Source organism: Curcuma longa, chromosome 14 (genome assembly GCF_044706935.1).
Source record: "Curcuma longa cultivar G26 ecotype Majalengka, Jawa Barat chromosome 14, ITB_CL_G26_1.1, whole genome shotgun sequence".
Taxonomy (NCBI): domain Eukaryota; kingdom Viridiplantae; phylum Streptophyta; class Magnoliopsida; order Zingiberales; family Zingiberaceae; genus Curcuma; species Curcuma longa.
This window is the reverse complement of record NC_133874.1, coordinates 3923061-3942743: the sequence shown is the minus strand read 5'-3', so window position 1 is coordinate 3942743 and position 19683 is coordinate 3923061. Positions and strand designations below refer to the sequence as shown.

Here is a 19683-nt window from a genome sequence, read left to right as displayed (position 1 = left end):
ATTTTTTATTATAAATAAATGGTCAAAGTTATAAAACAGTAAGAATTATTTTAAAATTTTAAAAATTAATAAAGTATTTTAATATATATTGAAAATTGAATGTGAATTTAAAATAATTTAAAAATTTTAAATTATATAATTCTTAAATATTTTAAATAAATTTTAAATAATAATAAAAATATAAATATATTTTAAAAAATTAAAATCTTTAAATAAGTTTATAATTATCTTTGAATCGTGCAAATAATTGTATAATTTAAAAGATTATTTATTTTATAAATAATTTTTAAATTTATACTTTCAGTAAAATTTAATAGGTATTATGTTATAAGAAAATATTGAAATGTGAATTCAACCTTTCAAAATATAATATCAACGCATATAATAATTAAATATTAAAAAAATTAATTTTTACAGTATTGAAATCGATACCACATCATTCTAATTCAAGGCCAAAACTCTAGCCAGATGAATATATGCAGGGGCTATCTTCGGTGTACCAACTGTTTTTTTTTATTATCTATATAAGTTTGGTTAAGTAATGAAATATTTTAATAAAATAAATAAATAAATAAATAAATGAGATACAAAATGTTCAATTAAAATTGAATTGGGATCAAACAAAATTTATCACGTAGGTGCGGAGATGATTTATGTTGGTCTAAATCATGTTTAATTTAAATTTTATTTTAAAAAGTTATGATCGAATCAAATTTAATTGAGTTAATTGATTCAATCGATTTAAAATGAGTTAGAAAATTTTGTAAAAACCTATTCTCTTCTCACTTTTCATTTTATTCTCTACCATGTAGCCTCGCTCCAGTGCCTCGTCTGCAAGTTTTCATTTGCTAATCTCTTCTTCTCCTTTCTTCTCTTATTTTTCCGCCACCATTGTTAGTTGAGTTGTTTTTCTCTTCTCATTTTTTAACGGTAGTTCCCTTTTCTTTTTCCTCTTCTTAACCTTCATTCTTCTTTTCATTTTGTTAACGAGATTTAACTAAAAATATGAATGAATTTTATATTTCAAAATCTAGTAAAACATAACTTTATTGAACAATATAATATAATGACTTTTTGTTATATATATATTTTTTATTTTATTTTATGATAATAATATATAATTTATTATATTAAATTCAAATTAGTAGTGTAAACGAATTGAATCGAGCCGAATAATATAAAAATATTAATATTTGAGTTCAAATTTAAAAAATATGCAATATTTGAATTATATTCGAAGTTTGAAAATATAAATAATTTTGGCTCAAAATCGAGTTCGATTTGACTTAATTCGAACCTTGATTCGTATAATCGAACTAGAGTTCGAAATGATTTAAATTTGAATTTGATTTGAATTATTCAGACTTTAGTTTGAACATATTTAAATTAAAATGACTTAAATTTGAATTTGAATTTGAATTATTTAAAAAAATAATTAGAGTTAGTTTGAATATATTTAAATTAAAATTATATAAAAATAATTAGTGTTCGATTTAAATATAATTCGTAAGCGGTTCGTGAACAATCGAACAAATATTATGGCTTTGAATTCGGTTCAAAAAAATTATCAAATATATTTGAGTTCGGACTCAAATTTGATAATTTCAAATACAAAGTAAATATTTTTCAAACCTATTCGAAAAGCTCACAGTTTGAGTGCGACTAAAATCTTATGCACCTTAGTTCAAGCCCCTAAAATTTTAATAAGCGGATCCTCATCCTCACTTCATCTTTGTGTTCAATTCCTCTTGGCACTTATTGACGAAGAAACATTAGAAATATATTTTCTTGAAGCATTGATACCAAAAGATCCATCAAATAACATCTAAATGATGCTTCAACAATCCTATTCAGATGACCCCCTCGGCACGGTGCAATTGTAAGGTGCTCAGTAGGATACCCAAATATCTATCATTCGAATCTCAACTACGACGATGCTCACTAGCTAGGATACCCAAATATCACATCCATCCGCTATCTACGGTGGAAGGATAACAGGTCTCTTTACATTGGATCCACATGATCCCTCCCAGCCCGCTTCCATCAAACAAATCATTTTTATTTTTGGCCCAGGTAAAAAAACGAACTCTCTTAGTCCCACATTGCTTGATCATCGTTTCCTCCATGCCAATGTAATTGCTTTTGTTGGCACCTCCATCGCCGAGCTGAGTTGCGTCAGCTTGTGACTCTAGCGAGGGCAATGAATGATTTGGATGATGTCTCTGGGTTCCGAGGTGTGGATTCTCTGCATCATTGCTGGTCCGTCCATTCCAAGTTGATTGTGAGCCAGTATGATTGGGCGTAAGCTCGGTTAGTCCGGATCATAATGTGGTGGTAACTGGGTCAGGCTGGTTTCACAGAGCAGTCACAACCATCCGCTTTCAACGGTGGAAGGATAACAGACCGGTTTACACCGAATCCATTATATAACTCGTAACCGGTGTCTATCAGACAAATCGTTTTTCATTTTTTTATAGGCAAAATTATTACAAAGAATTATTATTTCTTTTGTTCTGGCAAAATTATTACAAAGAATGTTCAAACAACTTGCAGTTCAAATGTATGGAAGAAGAGAAGTTGAAGGATGAAGCTCTTGCAACGGGCGATGTTGAAAGAAAGAAAGAAAGAAACGAGGAGCACATTGAGATGACAGCAAAATCAATAGAAAAATGACAGCAAAAAAGTTTAGTTGGAATTTTTCCTGAAGTTTCAGAAACAGTTGCCAAGGAAGAACAACCTTGTGCGTGGTAATGAGCTTCAGCTTATATGAAAGTTGTGACCTAAAGATAAAACTTTTTTCTGTATTTTTCCAAAGATTTTTTAAAAGGCGCATCATTTTTATTTTTTATCATAGGTACACCTAATTGTAAGATGCTCAGTAGGATACTCAAATATCTACTATTCGAGTTTCAACTATGGCGTATTGTATGATATTTTCTTCCAATGAGATGAAAATTTAGCATGTTGACTATTGGGAGGAGTCGCTCGCATTTTCGAATTTATCCGAATGCCCAAGTTGATCAAGCAGATATTCTAAGTTTGACCTAACTTATTTTCCAATTAACTATTGGAGACACAAATAATGAGTATGCTCGGTGAGACTTTGGTTGGTAAAATATGGATGTTTGATTAAACTAGCCTACTTAGATTGACCTAAGAAAAAATTAGGTTAATCTTGCCTCTAAATATCAAATGTAGATTCTCTATTTCTGTAAAAAAGTGAAATATCCTAGCAGCCCCATACGTCGTCTGTGAGGAGGTAAATCGACAAACGACAGTTGGTTATGATAGAGGAGGACATTGTCTCGGTAAGTGTAGATTCTCTAAAACCTTAACTAATAGTACTAGATTCTCTAAAACCTTCATAGGCCACTTAAATTAGCTCTCTAGGTATCATTTTTAACCTAGAAGATAAATCCTACTATCGCAATTAATTTTATCCCAATAAACTCAATATTACAACAAACAAATACAATGTTCTTTGGGTTTTTCAAAGCCGATGGCCGCCCATGAATTTGAAGCTCCTCGCAACTTCAAACTTGATCTACATTGTGGTTTAAGTTAGAATCTCCAACACCATATATTAAAGTTCAAAGATAGCTTGACTTGGGCGTGTGAAGTTCCGTGAGATGCTTAGATCACGAGTGTTGGGATTGAGGGGATCTTTGTGTTTTTGTTTGTTCTTATTATGCATAACTAGTATTTTTCTTGTCCCTAATTAAAATCCCAACTTAAAATTGAATGGTAGAAATCAAAAAGAGATAAATTATTAAGATATTAATTCTTTCTTTGTGCTTTGGTTTAATCATAGTGTTTAGATGATCTAGCAATGTGATTTAAGTTAGGTATTAGTGTGCATCTCTTATCATAAGGTTATAGTGAGAAATTGAACCAAAGATTATTCCCTCATACCACAATTGAATCGTTCAAATTAAGCCGACACAGCCATAAATTGAAATCAACCGTGTCTAACTTGGAGTTGATTTTAATAGATTAAATTAGGTCTACATTTAGGATATATATATTCATAAACAAACTTGATGTTCAACTTTATAAGAATTTATTTAAGTTCGTTTAATACAGAACATCAATTAAATAAATAAAATTGAATAATTTATTAAATTAATTAGATAAATTTGAATCCATATATTCAATTTATGAATTATTGACATACTCAACTGCGTGGCTGTGGAATACATGAATAAAATTTATATCATCAAATTATTTCTGAATACATGAATAAAATTTATATCATCAATAAATATTTATCAAATTTATAAAAAAAAAAGCTCTTAACAACCAATAAATTTATAGTATGAAATTTATTAACTCAAATAAACTTAATAATATAAAAATTTACATTATTAAATAAATTTAAATTGAAAGTTTGATAATATTTAAACGAAACAAACTTAATTAAAATTTAAATCAAACTTAAACTTATAAAAAAAATCAAATTAAATTTAAATAATTATTTTATAAGCTATATTTTATAAAATAAATTTTAACAATAAAAAATTTTATCTAGTTGACGGCCATGTTAGATTTTCAAGGATACATTCCACGGTCGCACACAGAAAAGTATAGACACGGTCAGGGGTTTTAGAAAAAATATCGAATTTTCGATATACCGTAGATAACATACCGATATTTATCGTCCATATCGAAAATTTCAGTATACCGAAAATTTCGGTACAGTATAATACTATACCGAATTTTTTGATATCGGTATCGGTATGAAATTATTATTTTTTGATATTTCAGTATATCAACATTTTCGGTATAATACCATATCAAAATTATCAGTATATCAAAATTTTTAGTATTTTTGATGTAATATATCGCAAATTCGATATATTCAGTATACCAAATTTTCGGTATATCGAAATTCTGGTATATCAAATTTTTGATATGGTAACAGTATAGATTTTTTTTATGTTGAAATTTTCGATACGGTATACGATATCGTATGCAAAATTCGATATATCATATCGACCCGAACCTAGACACGGTCGCAGATAGGCGGGATGACAATCCCGCACATTAATTGCGGCCACAATGGCGTCCTATCGCCACCTATGTACTCCTCCAACATCCCACGTGTTCGACTCTGCCACTCCCTCACCAATCTAATTTACCCAGAATCTTACCCAACTCCCTCGTTCCCTGTTCCCGTGGGCCCAGTCCCTCACACGCCTCATTCGTCCTCCCCACTCTTCAATTATTCTCCCCCTACTGCTCTTCTCAGTCAGATCTCCCTCCTTGTTTCCCTACCATCGTGATTATGCGCCTCTTGTGGTTGTTCTTGTGGTCGCTCGACCTCGCCGGGCTGGCGGTGGCGACGGCGGCTGGCAGCGCCTACGAGGTGCTCCGATCCCACGGGCTGCCCATCGGGCTCCTGCCCAAGGGCGTGCGGGACTTCGCCGTCGACGACGACGGGCGGTTCGAGGCGCAGCTGGAGGCTCCGTGCGTCGCCAAGTTCGAGAGCGAGATGCGGTACAACGCCAGCGTCGCCGGTACCATCTCGTCCGGTCAGATCGCCGGCCTCACCGGCGTCGCCGCCCAGGACCTCTTCCTCTGGTTCCCCGTCCTCGCCATCCGCCTCGACGACCAGACCTCCGGAATCATCCACTTCGACGTCGGCGTCGTCGACAAGCGCTTCCCCCTCTCCCTCTTCGAGTCCCCTCCGGACTGCTCCCCCGACTCCTCTCAGGTCATCCTTCTTTCTTCTCTCCGTCTCCAGACTCCAATTTTGTTCAACGAGGGCGCTTCCCTGCAGATCCAATCGGGCAAGCGATGCCACCAACTCGAAGACCAAGACGCCTCCATCTGAAACCATCGCGGCCGGCGTTCTTCAGTAATGGTCCGGTGTAGGTTGGCTTTCTCTTCTTTGTTTGCAGCAAACCCATCACCTCTGCTGCAATTCGAGCTTAAACGACTGATGATTTCCCCCCTTTTCAGTAGAACTATGATGGTGACGATGCACTCACCCAATGTGCAGGCACAATTCGCTGAAGAACGGATCGGAGAGCATCCATCCGTTGTTGGTAAGAGATTCCAGAGTTGTTTGTCTTTCCAACCAGTGGATTATACTACTGATGTTTATACCAGTTGCTACTTCCTAGTCGTGATCGTAACTACCGAATTTGTCGGTAGAAGCCGAGCGGCATGTAAACTGTGGATAGCCTGGGGCTTCATCCACATCAAATGTCTTCCCTATAGCTTGTTGTGTTTATGAGTGGTGAATGAATCGAGTCTTCCTGTAAATGCCGGAACCATCTGCTTGTATGTAGTCAAACTCTAGGAAATTGTTGGATCTTGAGTAATAATATATATATTCTATTGATTGCAACACTGACATCCTTCTCTTCCATTTTCTCTGATATCCAAAGTCACCTGTGAGGACTACTTGTTCTAGTTTAACAATGGCAGATTACAGGATCAATGCGCCTAGAGGTATGTGAAGATAACAACAAGATTCATGAGGTATGGTACAGGTATATGCTCATCAATAATTTTTCCATGTTCATTCAGTTTCCTCACCAGATTTCTGATTGACTGCCTATGTAGATAGCAAAATAAGAAGCACTTTGAGAGACAAATGCTGAGTGAATGAGTAATTGATTTCAGTTGCTGGAAAAGCAGAGCTTGTCATTGTCCATGGAGAATGGCCCTCGTGAACTTGTCTAAATAGTAGGCATGTGAATCTTAGGGCCTTAAGTGCTTGTAGCATGTATCTTTTTCTCTGATGGTAGACTTTGCAGGGCAGGAAATTGAAGTCTAGCAGTACAAGTCAGTATTATTCAGATAAGGCCTCCAAACTTTGTCTAGCAGCTTACAGTCCATTTTATTGCACAGGCTTTTTCAGGCTACTCTGTAGCATCATGGAAGTGCAGTGGATTTTACAGTCCCTCACACTGTTTGACAATGCTGAACAACAATATCCCTCCTGTCGTGCACTAGGTTCTAAATTCTCATGAATATCTGGGAATGCTAAATCTACAAAAAAAAAAAAGTCACTTTATGTAAGTGGATTGCAGTTCTGAGAGTTACTGCTGGAAGAGAAACTAAAGAGAGAGAGCCAAGCAATTTGTAGCTTTCAACACAGGAAACAGAGGTTCTACCAAACTGCTGCAGCAACAACTTGGGCAAGCAGCCAGTGTTACGACAAAAGAGTATGGTGCATTATGATGCTGGTTTCTGGAATTTCTGCTGATCAACTGATTTCCTATGGGTGGTGGCTGTCCCCACCTACTATTCGCCTGTGTCTTTCAAGTTCATGTATCTCAATATCTATCTTGGATCGACATGGTGCTCTGAAGTCTATGGAGAACATGATGCGGCCATCTCCATGTGGAATCTCTGAAACATGCATTCATTTCCAGACTATCATCCAAAAAGCAACTTGTTGCCAGTCAATTCATGTCTTGCTGAGGTCCTTCACCCTCTACTAGAAGGGGACCAGCTTCTAGCAAAGTGTCCGAACCGTGCTCACTTTGGTACGAAAGGAAATCGGTTTAAAAAGTATAAACAAGCATGATGCTTGAGAGTGAATGTTGAGGAATTTAAAGGTAATGAATGCATCTCCAGTCTTGCCTATGTGAAGAAATTAATGGTGCAAGTCAAGGTATGTCTGGAGCTGTTGTTATTAAGTTTGTTAATGGCAGATTCCTTCCTATTGACCTTTTTTTTGTGGTACTGTTGAAGTCTGTGTGTTCCAACATACTATGCCACCTGCTGGCAAGACCTAAAAGATGCTTCTCCATGTTTGAAGTCAGTGTCAGAGGAGGTTGTAGCCACTTGTTTTGTCCTGTGTCTTGGGCTGCTTTGTATTTACTTGTCTTCAGTCCCTGTTCAGTGCTTCCTGTGCACATGCCACACTTACAACATGGGTTTATATGTATTCATGTTCATGTGAAGATCGGACCCGACTAGGATTCGATCAGCCGGTTCGACGAGTTAAACCGGGAAGGAGAACTAATCCAGTTTGGTAACTGGTAAGAGTAATTTATGCCCCCACAATGTGATATAATGGCAAAGATCGGCTTCCAAGTGCTTCAAATTTACCTGATACAGGGTTTTAGATTGAAACTGCCAGTTCAGGTTTCTTGGATGAAATTTGCTCCAAGCTTGGGTTTTAATCCTGAGGATAAACAATTATGTATGATTAATTTGAGGCTCATTACATAGGTTTTGTTCAGTAAATTAGAACACAAGAAACAACTTTGAAAAGCTTGTTTTTAAAAACATCTATAAAATATGGATGCATTATAAATTTTGAATCAGATCTTTTATGATTTGTAAGTTTAAAATGCAAAGTTTTTGAGATTAGGTTGAAAAATAAAAAATAGAGAAAACAATGACCTGACTTAGAATTTCAAAGATAATGCATGCACCATTAAACATAAAATAATAAAAATGATAAATAGGAAAAACTTTGAAATCTTGACTTGGTACATTAATTACTAAAATATTAATTTACTATTTTAAATAAAATAGTTATGTACTTTTAAAAATAACTAAACTATTGCATATTATGTAAAAGTGTAATAAAATAATTTGTTTATTCATGTCATCTCTCACGTATTTACAATTGTACAAGGCCTTGTACGATGGAATTTATTATCACAAATTTTAAAAATAATTTTAAAATTAAAATTTTCTGAATGCATTTATACATGTAGGAAAGGACTATAGAACCAACGAATATAAATTAATAATAATGCATTCACACCGACAATATATTCACAACAAACACAATAGAGAATAAAATGAGAAATAATCATCAAAAAGAAAAAAAAACTCTTTTGGGAAACTACCATTTGTTTCTAATGATTATAATCCAAAACGCCAAATAAATACTCTCTAAACTTTTCTATTGTCAAAACTTCTCTATCAGCCCGAGAATAAACGACCCCTTCTAACCTTGCCCAAGTTGAGTCTACCTCGGTTCCCTCAGCGCCTCGAGACCTTTCCTCCTTTGAGCCAGAAGACACTCCTTTGCGATTGCGTTGGAAAGGTGGTGTGATCCTTTCCCCAAAGATCTACCCCGTTTACTAGAGTATCGGTGTCACTTACCAAGATAGTGTAGCTCCCTCACTCTCCGAGCCCCGCAAGCTTTTTTGACAGAGATCCTTTCAGCTTCCCATTGAAACTCTCATAAAACTAACTTTGCCATCGCTGGTGCGTTCTTCTCCCAGTAGAGACACTTCCCAAAGCTCTATCTCTTCTACTGGAGTGTCGATGTCACTTGCCAAGATACTGCAGCTCCCTCACTCTCCGTGGTTGATGTGTGAAGGGAACTCAACTCCCCTGCAGGCTTATTTGACAAAGACCCTTTTAGCTTTTCGTTGAAACCCTCATATAGCTAACCATGCAATTGATCCTCTCATAGTTGAGACGCTTCCCAAAGCTCTACCCTCTCTATTGGAGTGTTCGCGTCACTTGCCAAAATAGTGCAGCTCCCTTATTCTCTAAGCCCGATGCGTGAAGGGAACTCAACCTCCCCATAGGCTTCTTCGGCAAGGACCCTTTCAGCTTCCCATTAAAATCCTCATATAGCAAACCTTGCCATCGCTGGTGTGATTTTCTCCAATCGAGACACTCCCCAAAGCTCTACCTCCTCTACTGGAGTGTCGGTGTCACTTGCAATGATAATGCGGTTCCCTCACTCTTCGAGCTCGATGCGTGAAGGGAACTCAACTCCCCCATAGGCTTCTTCGACAAACCCCCTTTCAACTTCTCATTGAAATCCTCATATAGCTAACCTTGCCAACACTGGTGTGATCCTCTCCCAATTGAGACACTTCCCAAAGCTCTACCCCTCTATTGGAGTGTGCAGTGTCACTTGCCAAGATAGTCCAACTACCTCACTCTTTGAGCCTGATGCCCTCATATACCTAACCTTGCCACCATTGGTATGATCCTCTCCCAGTCAAGATGCTTCCCAAAGCTCTACCCCCTCTACTAAACTGCCAATGTCACTTGTCAAGATAGTGTAGCTCCCTCACTCTCCGAGTCCGATGCGTGAAGGAAACTCAACTCCTCTGCAGGCTTCTTCGACAGAGTCCCTTTCAGCTTCTCGTTGAAATCCTCAAATAGCTAACTTTGCCATCGCTGGTGTGATCCTCTCCCAGTTGCGACGTTGCCTAAAGCTCTACCCTCTCTATTGGAGTGTCGGTGTCATTTGCCAAGATAGCGAAGCTCCCTCACTATTCGAGCCCGATGCGCGAAGGAAACTCAACTCCCCCACAGGCTTCATCGATAGAGACCCTTTCAGCTTCCTGTTGAAACCCTCATATCGCTAATCTTGTCATCGCTGGTGTGATCCTCTCCTAGTCGAGACACTTACCAAAGCTCTACACCTTCTACTAGAGTTTGATGTCACTTGCCAAGATAGTGCAGCTTCCTCACTTTTCGAAGCCTGATGTGTGAAGGGAACTCTAACTCCCTTGTAGGCTTCTTCGATAGAGACCCTTTCAACTTCCTGTTGAAACCCTCATATAGCTAACATTGTCACCGCTAGTGTGATTCTCTCTAGTCGAGATACTTCCTAAAGCTCTACCCGCTCTACTAGAGTGTCTGTGTCACTTGCCAAGATAGCGCAGCTCCCTCATTCTTCGAGCTTGATGCGTGAAGGGAACTCAACTCCCTCACAGGCTTCTTCGATAGAGACCCTTTCAGTTTCCTGTTGAAACCCTCATATAACTAACATTGCCACTGCTAGTTTAATCCTCTCCCAGTAGAGACGCTTCCCATAGCTCTACCCCTTCTACTGGAGTGTTAGTGTCACTTGCCAAGATAGTGCACTCTTTGAGCTCGATGCCCTCATATACCTAACCTTACCAATGCTCTACCCCCTCTACTAGAGTGTTAATGTCACTTGCCAAGATAGTGCAGCTCCTTGACTCTCTGAGCCCGATGTGTGAATGGAACTCAACTTCCCCGCAGGCTTCTTCAGTAGAGACCCTTTCAACTTTCCGTAGAAACCTTCATATAGCTAACATTGCCACTGCTAGTGTGATTCTCTCCGTTAGAGATGCTTCCCAAAGCTCTACCTCCTCTACTAGAGTGTTGGTGTCACTTGCCAAGACAGTGCAACTCCCTCACTCTTCAAGCTCGATGCATAAAGGGAACTCAACTCCCCTGTAGGCTTCTTCGATAAAGACCCTTTCAGCTTCCCATTGAAATCCTCATATAGCTAACCTTGCCACCACTGGTGTGATCCTCCCCCAGTCAAGATGTTTTCCAAAGCTCTACCCCCTCTACTGGAGTGTCGGTGTCACTTGCCAAGATAGTGCAACTCCCTCACTCTCCGAGACCGATGTGTGAAGGGAACTCAACTCCCTCGCTGGCTTCTTTGATAAAGACCCTTTCAACTTCTCGTTGAAACCCTCATATAACTATCCTTGCCATCGAGGAGTGAGCTTTTGTCCAACAGCTACCCCTATCGAGTCTTCTGCAGGATACGACAACTCGACTCATGCAGGTAGGTTCTCAACGCTCGCGCCTTAGTTTATCCTTTGTCTTTTCTTATCTTCTTTGTCTTCTCAAGTGTGGACTCGACACAAGGAATTATCATCTCGAGTACGCCGCTTACTTGAAGCTCATTGGTGGAGCCTCGCCTTAGAGATCGAGCAACACATTCTGACAGACTGTCTAGAGGGTGAGGTATAGGAGGTTCGATTGGAGATAAGTCGTCTATCCGAGGAGCTCGTGTCTGAAGTTAGTATTGGAATCTGGTAAAGCTGTGCAACGAGCCATTGCATAATCGATCGCTGAGGAACAAGCTCGCCTTTCAGTTGAAGAGGATCATCGTTGAGTGTCCGCATACAAGGCTAGAGAGGATGATAGGTGGGTTGAATGGAAATCAACATTCATGTCCTCCCTAGAATTCAATGATAAACTTGGAGCTCACACGCCCCTATTCTTCAAGTAGGGCTTCGTTGGAGCAGTAACAGTTTCGGGCAAAATATTATCCACTCTCTAGTGTCCCAGATGATTTTTTGGATCCCTACTAAGTGTTGGATACCTTCCTTGGAATTGTTTGATTTGCAGCCATCACCTCCCCCATCCTAACTTAGCTTATTTTGTATGGTGGAGCTACTCGTGTCATTTTTGGTGTAAAACTATCTTTTGTGCAAACCTTGAATCTGCTTGTTTCTTGCCTTAGTCTATTTTTCTTCATAGGATATCACTAGCCCTTAACAAGCCCGGCGATGTTATGCCTTGACTTTACAGAAGGAGATGCATATTCGATGTAAGGCCCAACCTAGGTTGAGAATTATATACTCGACCTAAGACCTAGCCCAGGTCTAGGAGAGGGAGGCTGAGTCGATCCCTTAACTAAAAGGGAGAATCATATACTCGATCCAAGACTTGGCCTAGGTCTGAGAGAGGAAGACTGAGTTGATCCCTTAATCAAAAAGGAGAATCATATACTCGATCCAAGACCTGACTTAAGTCTAGGAGGGGGAGGCCGAGTCGATCTCTTAACCAAAAGAGAGAATCATGTACTCAATCCGAGACTAGGAGAGGGAGACCGAGTTGATCCCTTAACCAAAAGGGAGAATTGTATACTCGATCTGAAACCTAGCCTAGGTCTACAAGAGGGAGACCTTAAATCGCGGCACGACCTGCTTGTTATAGGCCAAGTATACTTTGCACTTTAGGCTTCTAATCTGATTGCGGCCACATCTCTTTTCTCTTTGACCAGGTCAAGATTTTCATCGTTATATTCTATTTTAATGGCAGCTCATTTTCATTTTAATTAATCTTAAATTCTCCTCTAAATGATTTATTTTATCTAATTCTATTAGAAGCCACTCGCCGATGATGACTCTTGACTCACCTGATGAAGAGGTACCTTCAAGACCCCACCACAATGCTTTTACAACGATCAACAATGAAAGCTCGAATGAAAAGAATGGATCTATCTTCAAATGATTATGTAAATAAGGCATATCCTCCTCATGTATAAGTCTATGTTGTCTCTTGACATAATTGAGTTGATTACGACCGATCAGAATTATTGAAGTGGGTAAAGATCGAATCTCGACGAAGCCGAAGCAATGTCCTCCTCTGTCGTGGTCAACTACAACTTCCCGATTTACCTTCTCACAGATAGTCGTGGGACCGATCGTGTAGCACCGCTAGAATGACGGATTCCACCTTTTGCTAAAGTATGCTACAACCCCTCTGCTCCTCAAGATTTGGTGTGGTGGTAAGTGTTGGAGTATGCTACAACCCCTCTGCTCCTCAAGATTTGGTGTGGTGGTAAGAGGTATAGTGCATTCTCAAAGAATTTCCAACAATACACACATATGGTAATTGAACTATTGGTGAAGTTAGATTGTCACGTCAGGAGCATACTATGCTTCCAACATATACACAAATGTGGGAAGAATGTGAGATTGGATCGTCTATCTCCAACCCCTTTGCTACCCCTGCCTGACCCAAATGGTGAGCCAAAAATTATCTTGGTTCAATTTGATTCCTGAAACAAAGTTGAGTAATGAGCACACAAATTGGGTACAATAATTATGGATATGGGTGCCAAAGAAGTCACTTCATGGTCTGCTATCACTGCCCCCATTACGTACAGAACAGCCACTAGTAGAAATCCCGTTCCTCATCTATAATTCAGCATGGCTACAAATGATTGGACAACTACCGAATCAGGATAAGAGAAAAAATCTCAAATAAAATGAAACCTTTCGACCCAAAAAATGACATGAGAACTTTCAGTTACAAGGAAATGAAAAGATTTCTCTTATGGTATCATGATAACTAGTGGGAGATGAGTGTGTATTTGAAGTGACATTTTGCCAATCAAATCAGAGTGGATTTGTTATCAAAATATTTAAGAATCAAGGAAAATTATAAATTCAGCCATGTTTTTATCCACCTAAGGTTCTATGGACTTGATTTCCTATGTATAATGTTTGTGATTAGACTAAAATACCATCATTATATCTTTACTGACAAACTACTACTGCACTAGTACTTACAGATCACTATTATCATAAATTTATTGTCTAATAACAAAAACTGTACTTAAGTAGACAATACTAAAGTATCTTCTTCAATTAAAATTATCCAAAGTAGGATGATAAAAACACAAAAATAAATAACAAGATAAATTAATATAAAAAAACCACACATTGCATCACAGCTATGTAACTTTGTTCTCCTGATTTCTCCCACTCATACCAGTGTCAACACACCATGACAAGTGAATGGGTAAGAAATGCAAGCATGGCAAGCCTAACTCATCTATCCCTCCAAGGTGAAGAAGTGGAGAAAAAGGAGATGAACCTAAATCTCACTGTTGCAAGATTGGAGCATTGAGCATTGCAAACTGAGCCCTAATTGTTAACATTAAAGTACACCTATACACATGTTAATTCGATAAGTATAAACACCTATTAACTATCTTAATTGTAAACCTAGGTTGCTCCTTTGGGACTGCTTTCTGCAATTAATAAATTTTGCTCTGATTTCTTGGTCTATGAGCATGCGCTTTATCCTGATTTTTCTCAACCACAATGTTTTTGCTGGATAACATCTACACAAGACAAACACAATCAACCCTAAAAACTCCCAGGCAAACTCAGATTAACATTCAAATGGGTTGCTGCAATAAAAAATAGTCAAAAGACATTTAAAAAAAAGAGGACATGGCTCAATTCCAAAGTCCCCAAGGTTACTTTGATGTTAACTTGATACAAAGATAACACGATTATTTATTGCACTTTGAAGGGGGAAAACATTTTTGTGACTAAAGGCTAAAGCACTCGATCAAGTATCACCATCTCAGCAAAGTTACCTGTCACCAGCGCAGGAAGAAACTAGGACAGAAACTGATTTGAGCTACCATAGCCAGGTATGCTGAAGCTTTAAGGTTCAATTACAAAAATTGGCTGCATAAAAATATCCCGGTAAAATAACAGTGAGTGATATGGATTTAATTTAAAATAATGGACCAGAAAGTAGAAATAACCTGTCCTACACCCACAGGTTTGCCATCTTCAATCAATATTTCAACAATTGTTCCAGCCTGATCAGCCTGAACAGAAAAAACTCAAATTCCTATTGTAAGGGCATTGTTTATGAGGAGAAAGTTAACAAGATGTTGACTCATGAAACACAACTCTTCAAGCAATTAAAATTTTACTCTGGTCAAAGACACGTCATTCTTATATATATGCAACTTGAAGCAGAAGACAACTAACATTCTAAGTGTTTCTCATAGATAGATGTTTTTAAACACCTCAAATAAGTGATAGAATTTATAAGAAAACAAATGTGCAAGAAAAAAACATTAATGAGAAAATATTAATTCTTAACACTCACTATGGACAGAATCACACTATCATAAAAGAGCTTTAAGCATAATGTCCAGTCAATATATTTTATCTAATTCCAACAATAAAGTACGTTTATCATTACAAAAACACCCCAAGATCCATCTCCCACGATCAAACAATATCTGTGAAAGTAAAGTGATATGCTGACAACAATGATAGAGTCACACATTGTAAAAGTTGTACTTGCTGATGAGCAATTATGTTTCTCAAAGGCGGCATATGATTATGCCTCAGCAAACAACAATAAGCCACATATTATACCAATATTATCATTTCAAGAGAAACCAAATACTGAAAATCAATCAGTTGTCACCTCTATCACCTATGCATTCCATGGTAGGCAACCTTGCAAAAAAATTAAAAGAAAAATAAAAAAATTTATTGAAATAGAACAAAGAAAGGTCTGTGGTAGATACATCATTATTTTTCTTTCCAAAGACCATTTAGTAACGTGGTTTTAGAAAGGGTTGGTTAGTGTTAGGGAAATTACTCCTCATACTATCCCTAAGTTGCCCCATTTGTATTATTGACTAATCGAAAATAATCCCTTATTCCTTGCATATTCACACACATCTCTCTATCAGTTACATTAATGGCTCCTAAATCATAACCTAGATTCCAAAGAGGTCCAAACCTTGATTTTAAAATTTTCTTATTAAACTACCAAAAGTATTCAAGTCTGGTCCATCATTGGAATTACTTATTAATGGCATGTGACTGACTGTTGACACAGAGTTGACTCTCTGTCAATCAATATGATCATTCTAGTTAACATCCTCATTATTGTCACATCATGCCCATTTCAACTTATTTTATAAGTGTTGACAATGAGAGCATGATATAGATGGTTAATCAATCGCAAACAAATAAGCCACTATCAGTTTAAATCTAACAGATTAGCAAAAACAGAATCTATGAAGGTTCAATCACCTAATTGGAACAAAAAAATATGGACTTATGTATGATATGGTTGATAGTTAAGGAACCATTTATCTAATTAATCCTTTTAAAATCCTAGGAACCTCAAACATGCCAAAAAGTTGCCTTGGTCATGGAAAATAGAAATCAGATTTTGTTTAAGCTGACTGGAGCCTCAATAAGATCAGATCCATGAGAAAAGTGCAGAATATGGAACTCCAGTAAAACACTGAAGGGAGAGTGTTGGGAATGGAATTATGTAAAAACACTTACAAAATGGAAACAAATGTTATAGACTAAGTTGTCATGCAACCAAAGTTGAACTCAAAATTCTTTTTAGTAAGTGAAGTTAGTACTTTTAATTTTTAAAAAATCAAACTCACACCTAGCAATTGATCTGCTAACAATTCTTAATTTGGACCAAATTAAGACTCAAACATAGAAAAGTGTAGACCGGACAAACTGAATCAACAATCAATTTCAAATTTTAATTGTCCAGAATGAATGATCCAACTTTCACTTTTATTTTTATTTTTATTTCATATTCTATTTAGGTCAATTGAACAGGTTTGGACTAGTTGAACTCAGAGCGAGTGTCTAGACTAACTAATTCCTCAATCAAATCCCGATTGAGTGATGTTGAATACAACCATATGATGAAAGTTAAGCTAAATAACAATATTACAACAAAACAAAGTAATCGATTTTTCTAGAGGCAAATGGTCTCAAACATGCTCAACTTGTTAAACCAAACCCAGTAATCATATATTTGAGATGTGGAATAAATTGTGCAACAAAGAGTATGAGAGAGACAGTGCAAATTATGCTTTAGCCCTTATAGCAAAAGACATATTGCCTAGAGTTTTAATAAGATTCTAAAACATTATTATGAATTCCAAATTTTAAAACTCTGTTCAAGGTGCACTCCCAAACCTAGCATACTAGGTTAGCATGCTATTCTTTGAGATAATGGAGTAATTTGAGTCACATGTCAAGATCCAATTGTCATCCCTCTAATGAATAAGATTAAAAAAAATCATACACATGTGACATCTTTCTTGAAGATAGGAAAAAACAAATAATAACAACAATCAAAAGTTATAAGGTAAGGAATAGTTGCATGAGAAAAAGTAATTGCGATATCAAATAGAACTGCAACTGTTGTAGTTCAATAGACATTGATTTTCTTTTTTAGCCGATGACCTGAAATTAGACATTTAGTAGCTGAATTTATCAGCATTCTTTTTTGAGATTAATGTTAAATAATTGGACTTTAAACAAAAGGCCAAAATAGGAGTTCCAACTTCCAATTTAAGCGCCCAACAGGCTTATTGAGCTAGTATAGAATTGAACAATAGGATACACTCTACTTTTGCAAAGTTACCAAGAAGATCTTATGATCAAGATAATCACACAAAAATATGAAATCATGATATCCTAAGGAGGGAAGCTTACTTCAATTTCATTCATCAGCTTCATAGCTTCAATAATGCAGAGTACTTGTCCCTTGTTGATTTTATCACCAATCTACAAAAGAGGAGAAAAATAAGTAAAATGCAGTATGTGATCTCCTTAGATTTCATCTAAGGAAGAATGGAACTCACAATCACCTTAACAAAAGAAGCCAGTCCTGGACCAGGGCTTCTGTAAAATGTCCCTGACATAGGACTCTTAAGTGGAGGATGCGACGTCTTTGACTTCTTTAAAGATTTAGGGGTAGATGCAGGGACAGGAGGTGCTGGTGATGCAGGAGAAGGTGAAGGCAGAGCAGTGACGGGAGATGCTTGTGGAACTGCTGATGAAACAGGCACAGGGGGTTGCATCATAACAACTTGTGCTGGTTGAGACTGAGGCAAAGCCTCCTTTTTCCGAATGATAACCTCACAATTATGTTGCTTCAGCTGCAGTTCAGCAATGTCCCTTGAGTCAACAAGTCTGCATCACAAATATGTAGAGCAAAGTCAGTTTTTATATACTATAAAGACGAATAAACAAACAGCTAGAGAGGTAGAAGTCTTCGTCTTACTTCACTAGGTTTATGATTTGAGAGATAAACTCAGCTGTGGCCTTCTCCGACATTGGAGCTGAAGGTGGTGAAAATTGTTCATCTTTCACATCCTTCCCTTTGGCTGCTGATATTTCTGCCTTGCTATCAGGAAATGCTGCATCGTTGGCGGATCTACCAACCACCTAAGCGGTGATGTAAAGGGGTACCCCAAGAATGAGAAACGAATGGGCCAAAACAATAAAAACAAACAAAACCAAAACTACGAACCTGAACAACACAAGATGCATCTTACCTCATTCAATTTGACCTTCGCAGTGATAGGGTGGTCGCGGCGGAACGCCAATCCCTACAATGCGGAAGCCGTAGTAACATCACGCGTGTACTGCCCATATAGAAAACAAGAAAGGAAAACATTTTTGCACAAGGAAATGTTTAGTAAGCTCCAGTTTGGCTCCAAAGACAAGACGAAACTATCCAATTAAATTTGACATCGTTCAGATTCACAAATCAATCAAAGAACAGAAACCCACAACGCATTAGGAACGTGGGCTTCAAATCGCCAATAGAAAATCGAAAAGAATGATAAAAGTTCCCAACTCCTAACCAAAATGCCGGCATTTACATTTTAAGTTTCACAATCACAGAAATCAAATCGGCAGAAGCTAAAATAAATAGGTTATTGAGAACAGATCCATGCGAAGCGATAGGGGAGAAAAATGAAACCGAGGGTAGATTTAGCGAACCTTGTCGGGGAAGAGAAGAGGTTTCGTTGGCCTCGATGGAAGTGGAAAGGAGGCGGAAACGAGCTGTCTGCGAGAGGAGGAAGAAGCAGCGAAGGCGGCGGCGGCGGAGACCTGCGGCGGGGTTGCTGGAGCTGCGTGAATCGAGGAGACGGAGGCTATCATCGTCGCGAACTGTGCGGATAAAATACCGCGTATGCAAGTGAGTGAAGTGAATAGGGTCCGGAGAGTATACGACGTAGTAGTGCCCCGTATGCCAAATCTACTATATCAAATCTACTGACGATTAACTTCTCAATTAAAGGTGACTGTCTTTGAGGTATATACACCTCGTCTTCTTTCTCTTAAAGGGAATGCATATGGGATAGCGAAGATAGACCGGGTTTAATAAGTTTGGTGAAGATAGGGTGGGCTTATTCGACTTGGCTAAGATAGGTTGGATCGGCTTGGTCGGCTTCTTCGACGTCTTCGACTTGGTTGGCTTGACGTATTCAGCTTCTTCGATGTCTTCAATTTGGTTGGCTTGGCGATGAGAACAATCTATTCACTTGGTGAAGTGAATAGAGTCGGAAGAGTATTAAATATATAAAATTATAAAAATACTTTTACTTCTTAAAAAAATAATGCAGGTAGAGGATGGATATAAATG

The 19683-nt window shown here is 37.7% G+C and overlaps 2 protein-coding genes across 8 annotated transcripts; one reads left to right on the top strand and one right to left on the bottom strand.

Annotated features, from left to right (window-relative positions):
* Positions 1–5260: 5260 nt before the first annotated feature.
* LOC141845062 (uncharacterized) lies at positions 5261–6358 on the top strand. Of its 6 annotated transcripts, none has more exons than XM_074733093.1 (3): positions 5261–5713; positions 5780–5870; positions 6002–6358. In XM_074733093.1, the coding sequence occupies exons 1-2, from the start codon at positions 5285–5287 to the stop codon at positions 5831–5833; spliced, it is 483 nt and encodes a 160-aa protein (XP_074589194.1). In that variant the 5' UTR covers positions 5261–5284; the 3' UTR covers positions 5834–5870; positions 6002–6358. The 6 variants fall into 6 exon arrangements, with proteins under 6 accessions (XP_074589194.1, XP_074589192.1, XP_074589190.1 ...); XM_074733091.1 differs by having other exon boundaries at positions 5965–6358; XM_074733089.1 differs by having other exon boundaries at positions 5962–6358.
* Positions 6359–13568: 7210 nt separating this feature from the next.
* LOC141845061 (biotin carboxyl carrier protein of acetyl-CoA carboxylase 1, chloroplastic-like) lies at positions 13569–19223 on the bottom strand. Of its 2 annotated transcripts, XR_012603212.1 has the most exons (8): positions 19038–19223; positions 18587–18640; positions 18313–18476; positions 17897–18221; positions 17742–17813; positions 15002–15067; positions 14828–14921; positions 13569–13650 (listed from the first exon to the last, which is right to left on the bottom strand). XR_012603212.1 is itself a non-coding variant. In XM_074733086.1 (7 exons), exons 1-7 carry the CDS (start codon positions 19197–19199, stop codon positions 14898–14900), a joined length of 867 nt encoding a protein of 288 aa, XP_074589187.1. In that variant the 5' UTR covers positions 19200–19223; the 3' UTR covers positions 14653–14897. The 2 variants fall into 2 exon arrangements, 1 of the variants encoding a protein (XP_074589187.1); XM_074733086.1 differs by lacking the exon at positions 13569–13650 and having other exon boundaries at positions 14653–14921.
* Between the last annotated feature and the right edge of the window lie 460 nt (positions 19224–19683).

Coding starts and splice junctions, on each gene's coding strand:
- LOC141845062 (XM_074733093.1), top strand. CDS start 5,285: ATGCGCCTCTTGTGGTTGTTCTTGTGGTCGCTCGACCTCGCCGGGCTG. Junction 5,714..5,779: donor GCTCCCCCGACTCCTCTCAG/GTCATCCTTCTT, acceptor GCTTCCCTGCAG/ATCCAATCGGGCAAGCGATG.
- LOC141845061 (XM_074733086.1), bottom strand. CDS start 19,199: ATGATAGCCTCCGTCTCCTCGATTCACGCAGCTCCAGCAACCCCGCCG. Junction 18,477..18,586: donor CGAAGGTCAAATTGAATGAG/GTAAGATGCATC, acceptor ATCACCGCTTAG/GTGGTTGGTAGATCCGCCAA. Junction 14,922..15,001: donor AACCTGTGGGTGTAGGACAG/GTTATTTCTACT, acceptor ATTTTTATGCAG/CCAATTTTTGTAATTGAACC.